The sequence below is a fragment of the Vulpes lagopus genome, chromosome 23 (genome assembly GCF_018345385.1).
Source record: "Vulpes lagopus strain Blue_001 chromosome 23, ASM1834538v1, whole genome shotgun sequence".
NCBI classification, from domain to species: domain Eukaryota; kingdom Metazoa; phylum Chordata; class Mammalia; order Carnivora; family Canidae; genus Vulpes; species Vulpes lagopus.
Window position 1 is genome coordinate 27,791,253 of NC_054846.1, and position 22,922 is coordinate 27,814,174.

General features: G+C 36.5%; 1 protein-coding gene across 10 annotated transcripts in view; it reads right to left on the reverse strand.

Moving 5' to 3' along the window:
* CFAP54 (cilia and flagella associated protein 54) overlaps window positions 1-22,922 on the reverse strand; it is a 300,555-nt gene that overhangs the window by 52,164 nt on the left and 225,469 nt on the right. For 9 of the 10 annotated variants that reach the window (XM_041739196.1, XM_041739195.1, XM_041739192.1 and 6 more), the window contains 3 exons: window positions 14,596-14,769; window positions 13,031-13,251; window positions 2,600-2,767 (listed from right to left, as the gene is read on the reverse strand). In XM_041739196.1, the coding sequence (XP_041595130.1) occupies window positions 2,600-2,767; window positions 13,031-13,251; window positions 14,596-14,769 (563 nt within the window). Of the gene's footprint in view, window positions 1-2,599; window positions 2,768-13,030; window positions 13,252-14,595; window positions 14,770-22,922 lie in introns of those variants that run through there. The other variant, XM_041739200.1, reaches the window with a different exon arrangement.

Here is a 22,922-nt window from a genome sequence, read left to right on the forward strand (position 1 = left end):
AGCGTTTGCCTCTAGAAGATCCTCACCAAAGGAAATACCAAAGTATATACTTCAACAGAAATAAGTGATCTTGGATAAAATGTCAAAAATGCAAGATGGGGTAAAAAACCAACAAAACAAAAAACTACAGTAAAAAACAGAGAAAATTCTAAATGAAATAACTCTTGTATAAAGCAATTAAAACTATTATTTTGAGTTAAAAAAGAAAATGTACAGTAATATCATATAAGTCATTAAAGGTAAAAAGATATTCATTAACTTTAGGCTTTGATAAGTATGTAGGTTGTCCTGAAGGTAACCACTAAAAGCACTGAAAAAAGTGTATAATTTCAAAACTCATAGATGAAAAACAGATGATAAAAATAATCCAAAAGAAGGGAAAAGAGAAAAACAGAAGAGCTGAGACAAGTAAAAACACAAAATAACATGACAGATTTAAAACCAAATCTATTAGCATTTACACTAAATGTAAATGTATTAAATTCCCCAATCAACATATAATGTCAGACTATATTTGAAAATATTCAAGTGCATGTCTTTGGTAAAAACAATTAAAATGCAAGAACACAAAAGGGTTGAAAGCAAAAGGTTGGAAAAAGATATACTGTGAAAATAACCACAAGAAAGTCATATCAAATAAGGCAGACTTTATGAGGGTAAAACATTATTACAAAAAGGCCACGAGTCATATCAAAATGATAAAAATACTCAGTTCACCAAGAAGATACAGAGTTAAACTGACTGCAGTCAGAACACAGTTGCAAATTATGTAAAACAAAATTATGTAAAACAAAATTTGACAGAAATAAAGGAAAGACCAAACAATGAGAATCACTGCAAGAGATTTAAATATACTTCTTTTAATAACTGATTTTTAAAAATTAAAGGTAAACAAGAAAAGAGGTTTGAACAAGACTAACCAACTGACCTATTGGAGATATATATATATATATATATATATATATATATATATATATATATATATATGAACACTGCCCCGGTGACTGAGGACTGCACATTCTTTTTAAGAGCAATGGAATATTTATATAATAAATCTTTCCCTGGAGAAAAAAAAAGCAGGTTTCAACAATATCAATCATGTAGAGCATTTTTTTATTATCACAGAACAACATAATCTAAGAATAAAAAATAAAAGATAACTTTCTAATATAATATATAGAATATATATAAGTTCTGTGTAATTTGGAATATAAAAAACACATGTTGAAATGACCCATGAGTCAAAGAATATATCATAACTAAAATTTTAAAACTATTTTAACTGAACAATACTGATAATACTATAATAAAAGACTTGTGAGATGAAACCAAAGTAATGTTTAGAAAAACTCATAGTCTTAAAATGCATACATTAGGGAAGAAAGGACTGAATATTAAGCCAAACATCTATCTCAAGAAGTCAGCAGTTAGAAAAAGAATACAAAACAAAACAAAAACAAAATAGAAGAAAGATATATAGATCAGTGAAATAAGATTAATTAATGAGAAAGCCCTGGTGACAATGATCAAGAAAAAAATACATAAACCACCAATGTAAGAAATAAAAAGTGACACTTCAATATAAATACACTGGAGAGATTAAAAGTATGATAAAATTTTTAAATAAAATGAAAAAATTCCTAGATAAAGCAATTTAAACAAACCTGACTCAAGAAGAAACAGAAAACTCCAATGTTCTATAATTAGGGGTGATAGTCAAAATATTTAATACTTGGTTTGACATGGACACTAACCATTAGAACAGATATTGACCCAATAAGAATTAATACCAAGTCTGCTATCTAGTAAATGAATACTAGTGCTTAACAACTGCTCCTACCTATTGAGAATTATATTACTAGTTTTCTATTTTCTCACAAATTAAACAAGTCAGATTGCTTTACTGATGAGTTCCTATCAAATATCTGAGAAGAAAAGTTTACTCCAAACTTACAGAAATGTCACAAGAGCACCAGAGAATAGAAAAACATGATTATATTTATCATGAATTTATAAGTCTATCAAAATCTTGATACAAAATGTATCTGGCAAAGATAGTATGAATATGAAAATTTGTAACCCAATATTACTCTTAAACAGTGGCAAAAACCCAATACAAAACATTAGTAAACTGAATCTAGTAAAATTAATACATGACCAATTGGACTTTATCTCAAGAATACAAGATTGATTTAACATTTAAACTGAGATCAATTAGTATATTTAAAAATTCTAAAATCATCTTAATGACACAGCAAAAGATTCTGATAAAATTTCTTAGCAGGTGGACAATAGAAAAAAACTTCCTAAATGTGAAAAAGAATGGCTGCAAAACAAAAGTTAAACATCATATATTATGGTGACACATTAGAAAGTTTCCCTTAAAGATTAGGAAAAAGGAAAAATGATCAACTCAAGTCAGACTTTTCCTGATTTCTTAGTTATTTACAGATTTATTCTACTAGACAATATAGGCTCTAAATTGCTGTGTATTCTCACCTATATGACAAGGGGGGGTATTCTCTATTTTCAAATTATAATGGTCAAGTTAAACTTTATATTTAAATATAGGATTTAGCTTTGTGATTATATTACATACCAGAGGTTCTGTGTCCTTTGGAGGTCTTTCTAGAGGGGGAATGTACCACTGAAAGCAAAGTTCTTTGTTTAAATCTTGTATCTTCATATCTGATGGCACATCTGCAGAAGACGGGCCGGTAGAGAGCTTTAATGATAAATCGGAGTGTAGAGAACTGTCATGACATAACTAGGGAAAAATAAAAAAACAATTTAATTGCTGGTAATAAATTCATTCAATATCTAAAACATTCGCTCAATATCCATTCAGTATTGGCTACATTATAATACTCTGGGAACTGTCTTTGTTTTATGGGTGTAGCTTATAAAACTGTCCCCAGTTATCAGAAAAGATTCTCCTACAAAAAATATGCTTCCAAACCCATGGGACTCAGGGTGCCTGGGTGGTGCAGTTAAGTGTCCACCTCTGGGTTTCAGCTCAGGTCCTGGTCTCAGGGTTGTGAGATCAAGCTCCACAATAAGCTCTGCACTATGCGCAGAGTCTGCTTGAGATTCTCTTCTCTCTCTCTCTCTCAAATAAATAAACAGATCTTTTTAAAAAGCAAAACAAAAAAACAAAAACAAAAACAAAAAACAAAAAACAAATGACAACTATGGGACTCAACAAATGTCATTCAGTTTGGTGACTCTCCCAAAGTAAAGATCTAGAGAGGAAAATGTCAATGGTATCCTTTCAGTCTTAAGACCACCTCAGGTCACTGGGAACATCTACTTTTTTCGTGTTTATTCTATGGTAAATGAACTGAAGATATGATTTTAAATAATATCTACTTTCCACCAGCATTTTTCTCAGTGTCATATGCAAAATAAGACACAGTTTTTGCTGAAAATATTAAAATCAATTGCTCTCATTCCCTCTTTACATGAACATGGCTGATTTGTAAATTCAGCCTTGGTGAATCTGGGCCTAGCGTTGATGCAAACAGGTCCCTGAATCAGAAATTTTCAGGGAGGAGGAGGGGCAAGATGGCAGAAGAGTAGGGTCCCCAAATCACCTGTCCCCACCAAATTACCTAGATAACCTTCAAATCATCCTGAAAACTACGAATTCGGCCTGAGATTTAAAGAGAGACCAGCTGAAACGCTACAGTGAGAAGAGTTCATGCTTCTATCAAGGTAGGAAGACGGGGAAAAAGAAATAAAGAAACAAAAGGCCTCCAGGGGGAGGGGCCCCGCCGAGGAGACGGGCTGAGGCCTGGGCGAGTGTCCCCAGGACAGGAGAGCCCCAACCTGGAGAAGCAGGAGCTGCACCAACCTTCCCAGGCGGAAAGGGGATCGCAGGGAGCTGGAGCAGGACCCCAGGAGGGCAGGGATGCCCTCGGGCTCCCTGGGACACTAACAGGGACCTGCTCCGGGGAGAGTGCGCCGAGCTCCCTAAGGGCTGCAGCGCGCACGGCGGGACCCAGAGCAGCTCGGAGGGGCTCGGGCGGCGGCTCCGTGGAGGGGGCTGCGGGCGGGGCAGGAGCGCGAATCCACAGCGCAGGCCCCGGAGCACAGGGAGCCGGGACACAGCCCAGGATCCAGCCTCCCCCGGGACAGGCAGAGGCCAGGAGGGCCCAGGACAGCAAGGACGCTCCTGCCCTGAGCTGAACAGATCGGCGGCCCCGCCCTGGAGCCTCCAGGCCCTGCAGATGGAGAGCTCTGTGGTTACTGTGGGAGCTGACTCCAGGGCTCCAGAGCTGCTGCTGCCACTGGGGTTGTTCCTCCTGGGGCCTCACGGGGTAAACAACCCCCACTGAGCCCTGCACCAGGCAGGGGGCAGAGCAGCTCCCCCAAGTGCTAACACCTGAAAATCAGCACAACAGGCCCCTCCCCCAGAAGACCAGCGAGACGGACAAGTTCCAGGGGAAGTCAAGGGACTTAATTAAAGTATACAGAATCAGAAGATACTCCCCCGAGGCTTTTGTTTTGTTTTGTTTTGATTTCTGATTGCTTCCCCCACCCTTTTCTTCCCTTTTTCTTTCTCTTTTTCTTATCTTTTTTCCTTTTTTCTTCCTTTTTTCATTTTTCTTTTTCTCTTTTCTTTCCTTCTTTCTCTCTCTTTTCCTCCTTTTCCTGATACAACTTGTTTTTGGCCACTCTGCACTGAGCAAAATGACTAGAAGGAAAACCTCACCTCAAAAGAAAGAATCAGAAACAGTCCTCTCTCCCACACAGTTACAAAATCAGGATTACAATTCAATGTCAGAAAGCCAATTCAGAAGCACTATTATACAGCTACTGGTGGCTCTAGAAAAAAGCATAAAGGACTCAAGAGACTTCATGACTGCAGAATTTAGATCCAATCAGGCAGAAATTAAAAATCAATTGAATGAGATGCAATCCAAACTAGAAGTCCTAACGACGAGGGTACAGGAGGTGGAAGATTGAGTGAGTGACATAGTAGACAAGTTGATGGCAAGGAGGGAAACTGAGGAATAAAGAGACAAACAATTAAAACACCATGAAGACAGATTAAAGGAAATAAACGACAGCCTGAGGAAGAAAAACCTACGTTTAATTGGGGTTCCCGAGGGTGCAGCAAGGGACAGAGGGCCAGAATATGTATTTGAACAAATCCTAGCTGAAAACTTTCCCAATCTGGGAAGGGAAACAGGCATTCAGATCCAGGAAATAGAGAGATACCCCCCTAAAATCAATAAAAACCGTTCAACACCTCAACATTTAATAGTGAAGCTTGCAAACTCCAAAGATAAAGAGAAGATCCTTAAAGTAGCAAGAGACAAGAATACCTGACTTTTATGGGGAGGAATATTAGGGTAACAGCAGACCTCTCCACAGAGACATGGCAGGCCAGAAAGGGCTGGCAGGATATATTCAGGGTCCTAAATAAAAAGAAAATGTGGGATCCCTGGATGGCGCAGCGGTTTGGCGCCTGCCTTTGGCCCAGGGCGCGATCTTGGAGACCCGGGATCGAATCCCACATCGGGCTCCCGGTGCATGGAGCCTGCTTCTCCCTCAGCCTGTGTCTCTGCCTCTCTCTCTCTGTGTGTGACTATCATAAATAAATAAAAATTTAAAAAAATTTAAAAAAAATTAAATAAAATAAAAAGAAAATGCAACCAAGAATACTTTATCCAGCAAGGCTCTCATTCAAAATGGAAGGAGAGATAAAGAGCTTCCAAGACAGGCAGGAACGGAAAGAATATGTGACCTCCAAACCAGCTCTGAAAGAAATTTTAAGGGCGACTCTTAAACTTCCCCTTTAAGAAGAAGTTCAGTAGAACAATCCACAAAAACAAGGACTGAATAGATATCATGATGACACTAAACTCATATCTGTCAATAGTAACTCTTAACATGAACGGGTTTAATGACCCCATCAAAAGGCGCAGCATTTCAGACTGGATAAAAAAGCAGGACCCATCTATTTGCTGACTACAAGAGACTCATTTTAGACAGAAGGACACCTACAGCCTGAAAATAAAAGGTTGCAGAACCATTTACCATTCAAATGGTCCTCAAAAGAAAGCAGGGGTAGCCATCCTTCTATCAGATAAACTAAAATTTACCCCGAAGACTGTTGTGAGAGATGAAGAGGGACACTATATCATAATTAAAGGATCTATCCAACAAGAGGACTTAACAATCCTCAATATATATGCCCCGAATGTGGGAGCTGCCAGATATTTAAACCAATTAATAACCAAAGTGAAGAAATACTTAGATAATAATACACTTATACTTGGTGACTTCAATCTAGCTCTTTCTACCCTCGATAGGTCTTCTAAACACAACATCTCCAAAGAAACGAGAGCTTTAAATGGTACACTGGACCAGATGGATTTCACAGATATCTACAGAACTTTACATCCAAACTCAACTGAATACACATTCTTCTCAAGTGCACATGGAACTTTCTCCAGAATAGACCACATACTGGGTCACAAATTGGGTCTGAACCGATACCAAAAGATTGGGATCATCCCCTGCATATTCTCAGACCATAATGCCTTGAAATTAGAAATAAATCACAACAAGAAGTTTGGAAGGACCTCAAACACGTGGAGGTTAAGGACCATCCTGCTAAAAGATGAAAGGGTCAACCAGGAAATTAAGGAAGAATTAAAAAGATTCATGGAAACTAATGAGAATGAAGACTCAACCGTTCAAAATCTTTGGGATGCAGCAAAAGCAGTACTGGGTGGGGGGGAATACATCGCAATACAAGCATCCATTCAAAAACTGGAAAGAACTCAAATACAAAAGCTAACCTTACACCTAAAGGAGCTAGAGAAAAAACAGCAGATGGACCCTACACCCAGCAGAAGAAGAGAGTTAATTAAGACTCAAGCAGAACTCAACGAAATCGAGACCAGAAGAACTGTGGAACAGATCAACAGAACCAGGAGTTGGTTCTTTGAAAGAATTAATAAGATAGATAAACCATTAGCCAGCCTTATTAAAAAGAAGAGAGAGAAGATTCAAATTAATAAAATCATGAATGAGAAAGGAGAGATCACTACCAACACCAAGGAAATCCAAACGATTTTAAAAACATATTATGAACAGCTATATGCCAATAAATTAGGCAATCTAGAAGAAATAGATGCATTCCTGGAAAGCCACAAACTACCAAAACTGGAACAGGAAGAAATAGAATACCTGAACAGGCCAATAACCAGGGAGGAAATTGAAGCAGTCATCAAAAACCTCCCAAGACACAAAAGTCCAGGGCCAGATGGCTTCCCAGGAGAATTCTATCAAACGCTTAAAGAAGAATCATACCCATTCTACTAAAGCTGTTTGGAAAGATAGAAAGAGATGGAGTACTTCCAAATTCGTTCTATGAGGCCAGCATCACCTTAATTCCAAAACCAGACAAACCCCACCAAAAAGGAGAATTACAGACCAATATCCCTGATGAACATGGATGCAAAAATTCTCAAGAAGATACTAGCCAATAGGAACCAACAGTACAGTAAGAAAATTATTCACCATGACCAAGTAGGATTTATCCCCAGGACACAAGGCTGGTTCAACACTCATAAAACAATCAATGTGATTCATCATATCAGCAAGAGAAAAACCGAGAACCATATGATCCTCTCATTAGATGCAGAGAAAGCATTTGACAAAATAGAACATCCATTCCTGATCAAAACTCTTCAGAGTGTAGGGATAGAGGGAACTTTCCTCGACATCTTAAAAGCCATCTACGAAAAGCCCACACAAATATCATTCTCAATGGGGAAGCACTGGGAGCCTTTCCCCTAAGATCAGGAACAAGGCAGGGATGTCCACTCTCACCACTGCTATTCAGCATAGTACTGAACGTCCAAGCCTCAGCAATCAGACAACATAAAGACATTAAAGGCATTCAAACTGGCAAAGAAGAAGTCAAACTCTCCCTCTTCACCGATGACATGATACTCTACATAGAAAACCCAAAAGCCTCCACCCCAAGATTGCTAGAACTCATACAGCAATTTGGTAGTGTTGCAGGATACCAGCAATTTGGTAGTGTGGCAGCAATTTGGTAGTGTGCCAGAAATCAATGGCATTTGTATACACTAACAATGAGACTAAAGAAAGAGAATTTAAGGAGTCAATCCCATTTGCAATTGCACCCAAAAGCATAAGATACCTAGGAATAAACCTAACCAAAGAGGTAAGGATCTATACCCTAAAAACTATAGAACACCTCTGAAAGAAATTGAGGAAGACACAAAGAGATGGAAAAATATTCCACGCTCATGGATTGGCAGAATTAATATTGTGAAAATGTCAATGTTACCCAGGGCAATTTACACGTTTAATGCAATCCTTATCCTAATACCATGGACTTTCTTCAGAGAGTTAGAACAAATTATTTTAAGATTTGTGTGGAATCAGAAAAGACCCCGAATAGCCATGGGAATTTTAAAAAAGAAAACCATAGCTGGGGGCATCTCAATGTCAGATTTCAGGTTGTACTACAAAGCTGTGGTCATCAAGACAGTGTGGTACTGGCACAAAAACAGACACATAGATCAATGGAAAAGAACAGAGAACCCAGAAGTGGACCATCAACTTTATGGTCAACTAATATTCAATAAAGGAGGAAAGACTATCCATTGGAAGAAAGACAGTCTCTTCAATAAATGGTGCTGGGAAAATTGGACATCCACATGCAGGAGAATGAAACTAGACCACTCTCTTTCACCATACACAAAGATAAACTCAAAATGGATGAAAGATCTAAATGTGAGACAAGATTCCATCAAAATCCTAGAGGAGAACACAGGCAACACCCTTTTTGAACTCAGCCACAGTAACTTCTTGCAAGATACATCCATGAAGGCAAAAGAAACAAAAGCAAAAATGAACTATTGGGACTTCATCAAGATAAGAAGCTTCTGCACAGCAAAGGATACAGTCAACAAAACTAAAAGACAACCACAGAATTGGAGAAGATATTTGCAAATGATGTATCAGATAAAGGGCTAGTTTCCAAGATCTATAAAGAACTTATTAAACTCAACACCAAAGAAACAAACAATCCAATCATGAAATGGGCAAAAGACATGAAGAGAAATCTCACAGAGGAAGACATAGACACGGCCAACAAGCACATAAGTAAATGCTCCGCATCACTTGCCATCAGGGAAATACAAATCAAAACCACAATGAGATACCACCTCACACCCGTGAGAATGGGGAAAATTAACAAGGCAGGAAACCACAAATGTTGCAGAGGATGCGGAGAAAAGGGATCCCTCTTACACTGTTGGTGGGAATGTGAACTGGTGCAGCCACTCTGGAAAACTGTTGTGGAGGTTCCTCTAAGAGTTAAAAATAGACCTGCCTTATCACCCAGCAATTGCACTGTTGGGGATTTACCCCAAAGATTCAGATGAAATGAAACGCCGGGACACCTGTATCCCGATGTTTGTAGCAGCAATGTCCACAATAGCCAAACTGTGGAAGGAGCCTCGGTGTCCATCGAAAGATGACTGGATAAAGAAGATGTGGTTTATGTATACAATGGAATATTACTCAGCCATTAGAAATGACAAATACCCACCATTTGCTTCAACGTGGATGGAACTGGAGGGTATTATGCTGAGTGAAGTAAGTCAATCGGAGAAGGACAAATAGTGTATGTTCTCATCATTTGGGGAATATAAATAATAGTGAAAGGGAATATAAGGGAAGGGAGAAGAAATGTGTGGGAAATATCAGAAAGGGAGACAGAACATAAACTCCTAACTCTGGGAGACGAACTAGGGGTGGTGGAAGGGGAGGAGGGTGGGTGGTGGGGGTGAGTGGTTGACGGGTACTGAGGGGGACACTTGACGGGATGAGCATGGGTGTTTCTCTGTATGTTGGTAAATTGAACACCAATAAAAAAATAATTTGTTAAAAAAAAGAAATTTTCAGGTAACATGTAGTGTAGAATGCAATTGGAAATTTCATAAATTATTTAGTTTTTTAAAAGTAGCTGAGAAAGCAAAGCATGGTTGCTGCCCAAAAAAATAACAGTCTAGCCAGAGAGATAATAATAGTGTTAATAATACCTCAAATCTGAAAAAAACCTTCTTTAATGGAGTGCAAACTATTTTCAAAATGAACTTGTTGTAATTCCCAAGATTATAGCATGGTATCTGGGAAGCAATTCTTCCATGGAACTTTTGACATCTAAGGTTATCTTAAGGTTTGATGAAGGGGAACATTGAAGTAGCCAGTAAAAAATGCCTGGTATTTCTGTAAGGCTTTGTACCTTCCACTATTTCTGAGCTTATTCAAGATATAATATAACACTGTCAATGAGAGTCTTCAAAATAAAATAAAAAGAGAAATAAAGACACTGACCTTTCAAGTTGTCTACTGATTAACAAAAAAATATTTCATGACTGAAAGGTAATATTAAAGAAGAAAGCTTTCCAAAAATATCTAGAGACTATCATCATAAAAGCATATAAGCCAGAATCCTCATTTATTAGCTCTATGATATGAAAAGCATGAGCAAAATAAACAATGAACAAGATCATTAGGTTTAAATAATCATTTAAAAATACTCAACAAAGATTAATTCTGTCAGGCAGTTCACCAAAAAATCAGGTAAATTAAAAAAAATCAGGTAAATAATCGATTCAAAAAATAATTTCTCATATTTTTTCATATCTGAGTGCCTTTCAGAGGTTCTGACAACTATTTTAGCAAAGAACTCATATTTAATAACAAAGAAGAAAAAATAAGGAAAAGATTTACTATTTCAATGTATACAGCATTTACTAACATGACGGTCTAAGAATGCTAAATTGTAACAAAAGTCAGTATCAAAATAGACATTAATTTTCCATTATCTTTAAAAAAACATAAACTCCAATCACTAATGAAATTAAGTATATATGCTAATTGATGGACTATACACTGAATATTTTCGATATGTTTGATTTATTCTTTGAAAGAAATGAAATAACAGTCCTACCAGGAGAAGTCTTGTTTGCCACAGTCCTATAAACAACAAATCACTTTATACTAGTCAATTATTTGACCTTACAACAGAGTCTAAACATGAATAACCCAGCATTGTGCATAATTTTAATCATATCTTTTTTTCTTGGAATTTTTAATGTAATTTGTTTGGCACCTTTGTTTTTCCATGACAGAGCTTCAATAGACCTAACAATATGCAGACGCACACACTGATGAGCCTGGCACCTAGCAATGATCGCTCTGGAAAGACATCTACTTCTTTATGGAGGAAAAGCAGGATTAAGTATCAAATTATAGAAAGAATTTGATTGAAATAGCCTCCTGAGTGATTAAAAGCTCAAAAACGTTATTATAAAAATCAGCCAAGCTTGCAGTTTATTTAAAAAAAAAATCCAAAAGGCTCTATGCTCATTAGCTGTCTACCCCAGTGAAACGAACACATGATGAGGTGGCTTGCACCTGTCAGACAAGTGACAGTGATCTCTAGAGCTGATTATTCTGGGAGAGTGTTACACTAATTATTTTTTTTTTAAAAGAGCAAACAGAGTACAACAATCTTTGATAACGCTGCTGCCATTAGAAATTTCACATATATTTACAATGCATTCAAGGTTCTACATTTGGAACATCATGCTTAGGAAATGGGTAATGGTAGGCTGCCCTTAATCCTAAAATACTCAAGTAGAGTTCTTTTCAGAACAGTATTTAAGAAATCACACCTATTAGTTTCCAGACTCATACAAAATAATCAAAGAATACATTCACTAAAACTATAGTTCTCCACCTTCTCATTCTCTGCCTCCTATGCCAGAATTTCTGAGGCGTCTGCAACACATGGCAGTTATCCCCAAAAGTAGTCAGAATTTCTGGAGGGATGAATCGGAATCTGGTGTTAGATGGAAATGATTTTACCCCATTCCTGCTGCTTACTACCCTACAGAGTGCCAGACATTCATAGTACATTACTGGCCTTTCTGCTTCCTTTCACTCCCTTTCACTCCCAGTAGCCCTGGAGAGCTACTTGATTGGTGAATTTGGGGGAAAAAAATGTTGGATATGTATAGCTATGCTGTTTCCTCTTGGAAAAGAAAGAGAATGGTTTGTAGGGAGTGAGTGTTCTCTTTGTAGGGAGTGACTATCCTCTACTTCTTCATGAGACAGATTTTAAAGGGGTCTGTATCCACACAGATTTTAAGGGGGCCTGTAATGACCAAACCAACCAAACAAACAAAAAAACAAACACAACTGGATTGGTAAAATCTGTCCATTTTGCTGTTTGCTTTTAGGAAGACCATTTACCAGTAAATATAAATAATATCCTGCAAGGTCAACATTATGACTCATAAGGGTGGGTAATTTTTTAATCCCAAACTCTTAAACTCCTTATTTCTCAAATGACTTATAATGTGGGCAAGAAAGAGGGATGTTGAATATTGGGCGTGCTCATCCCTAGTATCTGGGAACTAATTCAAAAATCCTCCCATGTGGGTTTTAATACACTGCCCTGAGAACAACTCCATAACCCTAAGAATCACATTTAAATGAATTCTTAAATATCTTAGATTTTCCACTGCTTTTTGAAATCACAATTTATTAGGTTACCTCACTCTTTTGCTCAAAAGAGTGATTTTTTAAAAAAAAAATATTATTATCTACCCAACAATCTAGCAGGATAAGATAACCAAAATTTCTCAATTTGGAAGAAGTCACATTTTCAGGTCACTTCTCTAGGATATGAAATATGGGCAAGTCTGGTATGGACAAGTCTATAATCATAAAAATGAAAGCACTATATGATGGATTCCAAAGTCAAGATAATTGAAAATAAAGGACTGATTTTTTGTTTGGAAAGAATTCAATGGAAATGACTTGATTTTTTCATTTCATAAATACATATTGGAAATTTATAATACACTATGTCCACTTGAGTTTTCTCAAATGTGCTTCTTCCTTCAGAAATATACTGGTTCTAAGAAGTTTTATAAAAATATATAATGTTTGGAAACAGTACCTTGACTGAGTCATATAAGATATTTTCTGAAAAACCAGAGTTTTCCAATCCTTGACATAGTTCTTTTGGAAATTCATCAATACAGGAGGAAGAATACAGCTGTAAAAATCTTTTAAGGAAAAAATGCATTTCTTTTTGGCGTAAAATCAGCCCACAGTTGAAAAGGGATGTGAGAAGTGTGTCATCTGGCAAAGAAATTCCAGATCCTGGCTTTGGAGATGCTTAGGGAAGAAAAATACCTTAATTTAGAATCATGTTAGGTAACAGAACAGTCTCAGTATTGTTGATATTTGCTCATTAACTGCTATCGCTGTAATTCACACCACTTCAGCTAGTGTCTGTCAGTGTAATTCCTCCATTTTTAAAGCTTATACACTCATGGAATTGCTTTTTGCCCCAGGAATGAAAGAAAATTTCAGAAGGATATGAGAATATTGCTGTAAGCTTTAAGTCTTGACAATGCAAAATATTCTATGTAGTCATCTTATTTGGGACTCATCCCAAACAAAGATCTTAAAGCAAGAATTTAGGTGCAGGTAATTTATTTGAAAAGTGATCTTTAGGGGCGTAAGTGAGAGAATGAACAAAGTGTGATGGAGAAAAGAGCCAATGAAAGTGAGTTAATGGGTGGGCTGCAGCTTTGGACAAGAAGGGCTCAGTCCTGCTGAGGAACTTCTGGAAAATCACCTGTAGAAGCATCTGGGACCGGGAAGGTGGAATGTTTTCTACGGTTCCCTACCTCATTAGTATGTGTGGAATCCCTGGCACTTTGGGCTGTCCTGACAGTGGGATGAGTAAGTCTCAGTAGTTTCAGGAAGAGCTCAGAGCAGAAAAGGAGTAAAATGTGGGTGTGTGACATGTCAAGTGCCAGCAGGTGAATTCAAAGGTGAGCTGAGTTGCTATGGGGCAGGCACTGCCAGAGTGTACTGTACTGGCTCATGTCCACATCCTTTGCCATTGAACTTCTTTTATTCTTGCCTTTTTCATAATGTACCTTTTACACCTGACACCTTTCTGAGGCTTGTCTATCCCACTGCTAACACCTCGTAGCTGTGCTTAGTCGCTCTGGCTGGTTTCTCCACTGGGCCTTGACATGGGTCAAACTGTCTTTTCCGACTATTTGCCGTAATGAATAACATGAAATCACCAATTTTATGTCCACAGATAAAACACAACATACATTGGCACAAATACAAGAAGGACTGATGTGAGGCAGACTATACCAGTTTTTCTGGATGTTCTTCAGACAACATTAATAATACAACAAAAAACTAAACAAAACAAAACAACTCAATGGAGTGGCTGTCTTGGGAAGCCTCTGGATAAATCTATACAATAATATTTTTAAATACATGAAATAAAATATATAGAATGCCAAAGGAAGTCAGTTATGTTGCAATACTATTCTACCCAAAGATCTGTGTATCTCAAGAACCCCTGAAATTTCCACAGTCTCATAAGAATTCATTCCAAAAGATGTCAAAAGCATTTTACAATTCTAAATAAGAAGCTTGACTTAAACAAGAAATGGAAAAGAATGTGTTCTTAACATATCAAAAATCTACCTAGAAGTTTGCTCATATTATTAATCCTTTGCAGATGAATATAGTAGCGCAGTAGAAGAATCCATGTAATATCCACTTTAGTCTGAGGTTTTTTTCTAGCATCTGTGCTGTCGCACACGCCTTCACTTTGACAAGAGACTGTATAGGCAGTCTGGAAGACCACTTGGTAGTTATCTGAAAGTGAAAAATAATAATAACAGTAAGCAAAAAAAGTTTGTAAGATAAATACTATGCTTCCCCTGAAAAATAACCATATGTAAAACAAACAAACAAACAAAACCAAAAAACCACAGTCCATAAAGGAAAGACTGACACACTGGACCACATTTGATTTAAAAACATTTTTGTAACACAAAAGACACCAAACACAAAGTTAAAAGACAAACCATTGACTGAGAAAAAATATTTAGAACATGTATGAATTATTTTTCTCAAATATATATAATACCTTGCACCAATCAATAAAGAAAAAGTCAGAGTCCAACAGAAAAGTGGACAAAGAATTTCAACAGTCAACTCATAGAAAAGGAGACCCAAATAGCCAAAATGTTAGCATCACTTAAAATCAGAAAAATGCAAATTAAAAAGGAAATACCATTTCCCAACCATCAGTAATTGATAGATACTAAAATCTGAAAATAAGAAAAATTGATAATAATGTGAAGAAACTGGTTCAAACTTCTTGGGAAAGCAGTTTGGCAGGATCTGATGCAATTAAAAATGCAGATACTCATGTAAGTGATAAAAGTGTCTGAGGACTCTGGTAGAAGACATTCATGACACCATTGTAATATCAAAAAAAAAAAGGAAAAATAAACAGAAGTCTATTTATTTGATGGCATGTAAAATGAATTAATTAGATCTAAGACAGAAAGTATATAGTGTAGTGTCACAATTCAAATTCTTGATGTACTTCTCACCAGTGCGTGAACCTCTCCGTATTGTAGGTCTCTCTAGACTTTTGACTTCCTGGGTTTTAATGTTCTCATCTTTAAAATGGGCATGGAAAGATCCTGGATAGATCTTGACAACATACACCAAACTAACAAGTAGGCTCCAGATGATACCTAGAGTATACTACCATTTATCTAAATTTGAAAAAAAAAACCTCAATGCAATATTTTGTACTATTTATATGTACACATGCACACAATATATAGCATTTTATTAGGATAGTGGTTGCCTCTGGGAAGGAAAGGAGGAAAGATGAATAGAATCTTTTATGGTTAATGGCCTATGTATGTTTTCTTGAGTAATAAGTTGAATCCCCATGTACTTACCACCCAGTTTAGCAAATAGAATATTCCCAGTACTTCTGGAATATTGTGCAAACCCCTCCTTAATCCTATATTCTTCCTTCTTTCCTTCCTTTTCTTTTTTCTTTTTTTTTTCCTATCTCACATACTTGTTTCTTTTTTGTAACCTTTATGTACTGAGGTACATTTTCTAGTAACTTATTTTAAAAAGTTCACATACACAAAACACAAAACACACCATTTGAGTCCTTACAGGGACTTCATGCTTGATTGATTATTTAGCTAAATATATGATTTGGGTTGAAATTCATTTTTCATTAAAACTTGGAAGGCCTGGGATCCCTGGGTGGTGCAGCGGTTTGGCGCCTGCCTTTGGCCCAGGGCGTGATCCTGGAGACCCGGGATCGAATCCCACGTCGGGCTCCCGGTGCATGGAGCCTGCTTTTCCCTCTGCCTGTGTCTCTGCCTCTCTCTCTCTCTCTCTCTCTCTCTCTCTCTCTCTCTGTGACTATCATAAATAAATAAAAATTTAAAAAAAAAACTTGGAAGGCCTTCTATTGTTTTCTAGTATCCATCATTGCTGGGGAGAAGCTGATACTAGTCAAATGCTCATTCCTCTGTGTTTGACCATCTTCTCTATTCTGTGATGTTTTTAATGAACTCCTTGTCATTTGTGGTAATTTAAAATATCATTTTGCGTCTAAGCCTTCTGAATTTGGAAAGTAGTATGCCTTTTCAATGTGAACACTTATATTTCCTTATGGTCTTGCAAAATATTCTTATATTTATTTCTGCAATGAAATAAATATAAGAACATATTGATTCTCTCTCTCTCTTGCTCTCTTTCTGCCTTTCCCTCTCCCTTTCTCTCTCACTCCACATATTTAGCCACTTGATTTATAACAGATGTGACACTGCAATGTTATGAAGAAAGTAGGTCTTTGGTCTTTTTAATACATGGCTCCGGGTTAATTGTATATCATATGGAAAAAATCTTGACTTTAGCCTCACACCATATACAAGAATAAATTCTAGGTGAATTGTAGATCTAAATGTGAAAAATTAAAAAAAAAAAGGAAGGTAAAGATAGGAGGGTACCTTTGTGACTTTTGAATAGAAAAAGATTTCTAACTGGATACAAAAAGCATAAGCCATAAAAGAAAAGGTTTATAAACTGGACAACATTAAAATTTTGAACTTTGTATAATCAAAAGATATCACTAGCAGAATGAAAAGGCAAAGCACAGAGGGTATAAAATTAATTGCAATACATATAATCTACAAAATGGTCATATCCAGAATACTTAAAGAATTTCTCCATATTTCTAATAAAAAGACAGAAAACTCCCAAGAAAACTGGGCATGATTCTTGAATAAGGAGTTCCCAAAAAAGACTAAGCAAAAGCCAATATTATATATAATAGTTCCCACCTTTCTAGTTACCAAGGTAAAATTTAAATTCAAACTCCTTTGGAGAACTTCTTGATAGTGCTAAGTTGAAACTATATATACTTATGACCCAGTAATTCTACTCCTTGGTATATGCATAAAAATGTGTACATCTGTGCATAAAAATGTAACATACAAGTGTATTCACAGAAGCATCATCCCTAATGACCCCCAAATATTTATCAATAGTAGAATGGATAATAAATTGTTATTATGTCCATCAAAGAGTGAACTTCACACACATAACGTTGAACAAAAGAAGACAGATACAAAATAGTATAGACTGTATAATTTCACTTACACAAAAATCAAAAGCTGGCAAAACTAATCCATCTGTTAGAAATCAGAAAGCAGGGAGGTTAGGATGTGCTGACTAACCCTATTGTGATAATAATCCCACAATGTATACATATATAAATCATCACACTATACTTAAATGTACACAATGTCTTATGTCAATTATATCTCAATAAAGCTGGGGAAAAGGGGGTTTGGGAGGGGGCATGATGTAGACCTCTAGGGTTCTGGATTGGTTCCATTTTTTACCCATGATGGTTATATGGGTATTACATTTATGATATAGAATGAAGCTGTATCTTCAGGAATTTGTGTGATTTATCCTATTTATAGTACAATAAAATATTTTTGTGGTGATTTCCAGCAAAGGTGTCCATATGGTACTGGCATGTCCCCTTCTCCTGGAAATCATCCCAAAACAACACAAAAAGCAAGTAACAAAAACACAAATTCTTTTTTCAGTAAATTGGGAAAAAGCTCAAACCCCAATGCACAAGATGCATGGAATTGTGCCCAAAGTAGTTGTCAGCAGGTATAGGATACAAAGGAAGCATAAAGAAATAGCAATGTATACTTCTTGACGGTGAGTTGAATATTTTTAAAACAGTATTATGGTGCCAGTTAAGTTCAGGCATCTTAAGATCAATTGTTCAGAGTTTAAAGAAAAATAAATACATATACATTTTGCATATGGATGTGATGAGCTCTCTAAAGTAAAAAAAAAGAATTCTTTGTTACAGCTTTTCAAACTACAAATGATAAAGTCAGTGAAGCATCATATAGAGTAGGTTATCATATTGTGTTGGCTAGAGAAAAGCACACAAAAGCCTAGAAACTAGTAAGTTGACATTGCTGAATACATACCCTGAAGTCTAAGAGCTAAAGGTCCTGTTTGCAATAGCTTCCACTGGTTGAAAAATCAGTAAACAAAATTGTAGCACTTTCCAATAATAAAATAACTTGTTGAATTAAAGATGTAGTTGCAAACATGAAGACTCAGTTAATAATTCATCTGCAGAGTTGTACTTTTTCCTTACAAATGCTCAAATCTACAGACATTGTTGGACATACTGTTTTGTTTGTATTTATCTAATAGTATCAGTACCGACTACTGAAAGAAGATCTTGTATCTGAATGATTAGCAATAATGCAAGTGAAATATGAAAAATATTAAATGATCTTTCTGAATCCCATAGTTTGTCCTGGAATAATGTTGACGTGTGCATTGATGGTGAAAAGAAATGGTAAATAAAAGTATGGTGCCTTAGCATGAACCTAGGCAGGCACTTACATCAAACTGCACTAGTAGTTAGTTTTTGCATTCTCCATTGCCGTGCACTTGTAGTAAAATGAATAAATTAATTAAAATGCCAGTTTCACTTAAGAATGTCCCTGATGAAGCAGTAAAGTTAAAGTTATTAACTACTGACCCTCAAGTATACATCTTTTTTCATATTCTTTGATAAAACGGGAAGAACACATAAAATGTTTCTACTCAGCTATCAAAAAGAATGTAATCTTGCCATTTACAACAATGTGGATGGAACTAGTGTGAATTATACTAAGCAAAGTAAGTCGGAGAAAGTCAAATATTATACGGTTTGACTCATGTGAAATTTAAGAAAGAAGGAAAAATAAAATAAGATAAAAACAGAGAGTCAGGCAAACCATAAGAGACTCTTAACTATAGAGAAAAAACAGAGGGTTGCTGGTGAGGAGGGGGGTTGGGTAAGGAGATGAGCTAGATGGGTGATGGGCATTAAGAAGGGCACTTGTTATGATGAGCACTGCGTGTTACACATAGGTGATGAATCACTAAATTCTACTCCCGAAACCAATCCTACACTACTATGTTAACTAACTTGAATTTAACTTTAAAAAATACGGAAATACATGATGGCTATCTTAAAGAAAAGCACTTCTGTGATGAAGTTGCAAATGGAATGCACTGCTCCCCATGCCTCCCCCTACCTCATACCACAGAACACCATTTTTTACATAAAAGGACAACTGAGAAGACAAACTAAGTGTTTTCAGGCTTAGGTCTATGGCAAACATTTTCCATAAAGTAACAGGCCTTCAAGGAAAATAACTGACAGTATATACTGCCATAGATAAACTCCAGATTTTTCAGTAAAAATTTACTTTCAGAAAATTTGTGTATGCCACCATGGGCTTCCAGTACTGAGACTTTTCTGATAAGAATGGTGGTGGTATTTTAAAAATTTGATATTTTAAAAACTGTCCAGTGAATTGTACCAACATCCGGAAGTCCTGCATAATCCAGGGAGTCACTATTTTCCAAATATCTGATGCATATTACAAAATCATGCATGAGTAAAAGATCCATTCAGACTGAAAGACCAATGTATTTTAATGTATTTTTATTTTAACAGAGTACAAGTTCAATGATATTGTTTCATGGTCTACAATGGAACTAACCTTCAAGAAACTACCACTGTTGGTTTGGTACCAAAGAAGACTATCTACAATGATCTGAAAAGGCTCTTAAAATAGCTTTCCATTTTCTATCTCATATCTTTGTGAAGCTGGATTTTCTTCACATATTTCAACCAAAACATTATGCTATAACAGACTGCAGAAGTGGGTGTGAGAGTCCAATTATCTTTCATTAAGCCAGACATTAAAGAGATTTTTTAATGTTATTTATGCTAACTTGTAATGGATTTATTACTATTCTTTTAAAATTAATAAACTTTAATTTTAATTTCTAATGTAACATTATTTCTTCTATAATAATAGATTTTCCTAATTTTATATATAATTTATTTTGAAGTAAATTATATTTTTCTCCAAAGAGAAAACTCATTTTACAAAGAGTTTAAAATTCATTTGCTTCAAGGGGCATCTGGGTGGCTCAGTCAGTTAAGCATCTGCCTTCAGCTCAGATCATGATCCTGGGGTCCTGCTCCCTGCTCCATAGGGCCCTGCTTCTCCCTCTCTGTCTGCCTGCCACTCCCCCTGCTTGTGCACTCTTTCTCTCTCTGTCAAATGAATGAATAAAATCTTAAAAAATACATTTGCTTTGAGTTAAAAAAAATAACTCAATTTCTAAATATCAGTGACTACTTTGTTCTTATCATTTATCCTTTTTTAAAAAAGATTTTATTTATTTATTCACGAAAGACAAAGAGAGAGAGAGAGGCAGAGACACAGGCAGAGGGAGAAGCAGGCTCCTTGCGGGGAGCCCAATGCAGGACCCTGGGATCATGCCCTAAGCCGAAGATAGATGCTCAAGCACTGAGCCACCCAGGCGTCCCATCATTTATCTTTTTTTTACTGTAATTAATTTTCCTAAATAAGTTGGCTAATGGCTTGTTTTTTTCCCCTGAAGTTACATTATTTTAATGTTTTTGTTTCCTACTTTATTATATACATATTGTAAAATGATACAAAATAATGCCAAACGTAACTGCTCATGTCAATTAATTTAAGTTGGCTAAAGTTGCCCATTACCAAAAAAACTACTATAAGTTTTAAAACAAAGAAAGCCCAACTCTGTGTTCTATTTAAGAGGCATATTTAAAATAAGATTATTTAGAAAGGTTTAAAGTAAAAGAATGGGCAAATGTGTACTAAGACAATGTAAATCAAAAAAGAAAAAAGCAATATTTGTGAATCTACTATCAAATAGGCAGGCATTCTAGCCAAAACAGATTCTCCCCTAAAGCCTCCAGAGGGACATAGCTCTGTCCACACCTTAATTTTAATACAGTGAGACCTATTTTAGACTTCTGAATTAGAAGATACACTTTCTGTTGTTTTAAGCCACTAAATTGTGGTTGTTTCTTACAGCAGGAATAGGACGTCAGTACAATAACAGCACCAACAGCACTCGGTTACTTGCAGAGAAGATAGAAGGGATACTTTCTCTCCATAACCTTTGATGTCTTTTGGATATTTATTTATTTTTATTTTTTTAAACATTTTACTTATTTATTTGAGATAGAGAATACGGGAAGGAGAAGGAGAGAGAATCTAAAGCGAACTCCACACTGAGCACAGAGCCCGATGTGGGGCTCAATCCCACCACCCTGAGATCATGACCTGAGCTGAAACCAAGAGTCGGATGCTTAATCAACAGAGCCACCCAGGTGCTCCTCTGGAGTTTTGATTCTTAAGAATAAATTACTTATGTAAAAAAATGAACTAAATTAAAAGAAGAAAAATGAAGCCAATGTTATCTAGTCTTTAATGTAGGAGGAGAAAAGTAATGCCAGTTCAATTTTTCTCTCTATATAGAAAGACTACTTTTCCTGATTGAAAGCTTACAATTATATTTTTTGTCTTTATAATCTGAAAGTGATGCCAGAATTTGTCCCGGTACAATCTACAGTATACGTATATCTTCAGAACTTTTGTGGAAGGTATATTCCATTGCAACGGTTCCCCTTCAGCCACAGCCAGAGTTGCATGGATGGGTTGCACTGGTTTTGGGCCAGTATTTACGCTAATTTCCCTGCATTTTTCAGGTGGTGAGAATTCGAACCTTATAGTCTCAGGTGGGGTTCTGACTTCTCTCAAATGGCTCATTTTGGGTCCTGACTGGGCACTTGGCTGGTTCCTTGGCATCGACTCAAGCCAGTGGGCAATGTGTTTCTAGTCCCAATGTGTTTGTAGGCAAATCCACTCTGAATCTCCATTCTATGTAGTTCGCTGGGTTCCAACCTTCCTACCTACAGTGCCCTCCTTCCAGATGCCCTTTTTGTCCAGGCATTCAGAGTCCCCACCCCAGCTCTTCAGCCCTTGCTTATTTTGACTTTGGTAACTTAAGATTTTCTTTTCCTGATTTCATGCTCAGCTATAAATTAAAACAATTTTGGTTCTGTTTTGCCCAGTCTTGTTACAGGTTTGGATTGGGGAGGTGAAAGCATTTTTCATCTCAGCTCAGTCCAAAAAAGGGTGATGCATTAATTCTGCACTTTGATTTCCTGGCTCTCCTATCACACCCAGCACAGTGATCAAGGGCACAGCTCTTAGAACTGGATAGATCAGGGTTTGTATCAGCAGTAGAAAATGATCCTAGTTACATAACCTCCCTGAGGACCTTTCTTCATTCACCATATGTGCATAATGACACTCTCATGGAATTTTCCTAAAGGATAAATTAAATCACATAAGAAAGCACTAACGCATAGCACCAGAAGCCACTGGTCCGACTATTAACTAGTACTTGCTGCATATGGCTTTCTGTTTTTGTGTCAGTTTTTTACTGTCTGGGCCCTGCTAAGGGTTCCAAACAACTTTGTTACATTTACTTTGCTTCCCACAAGTGTCAGTCTTCCTCTGAGTCTTCAAGGTAGC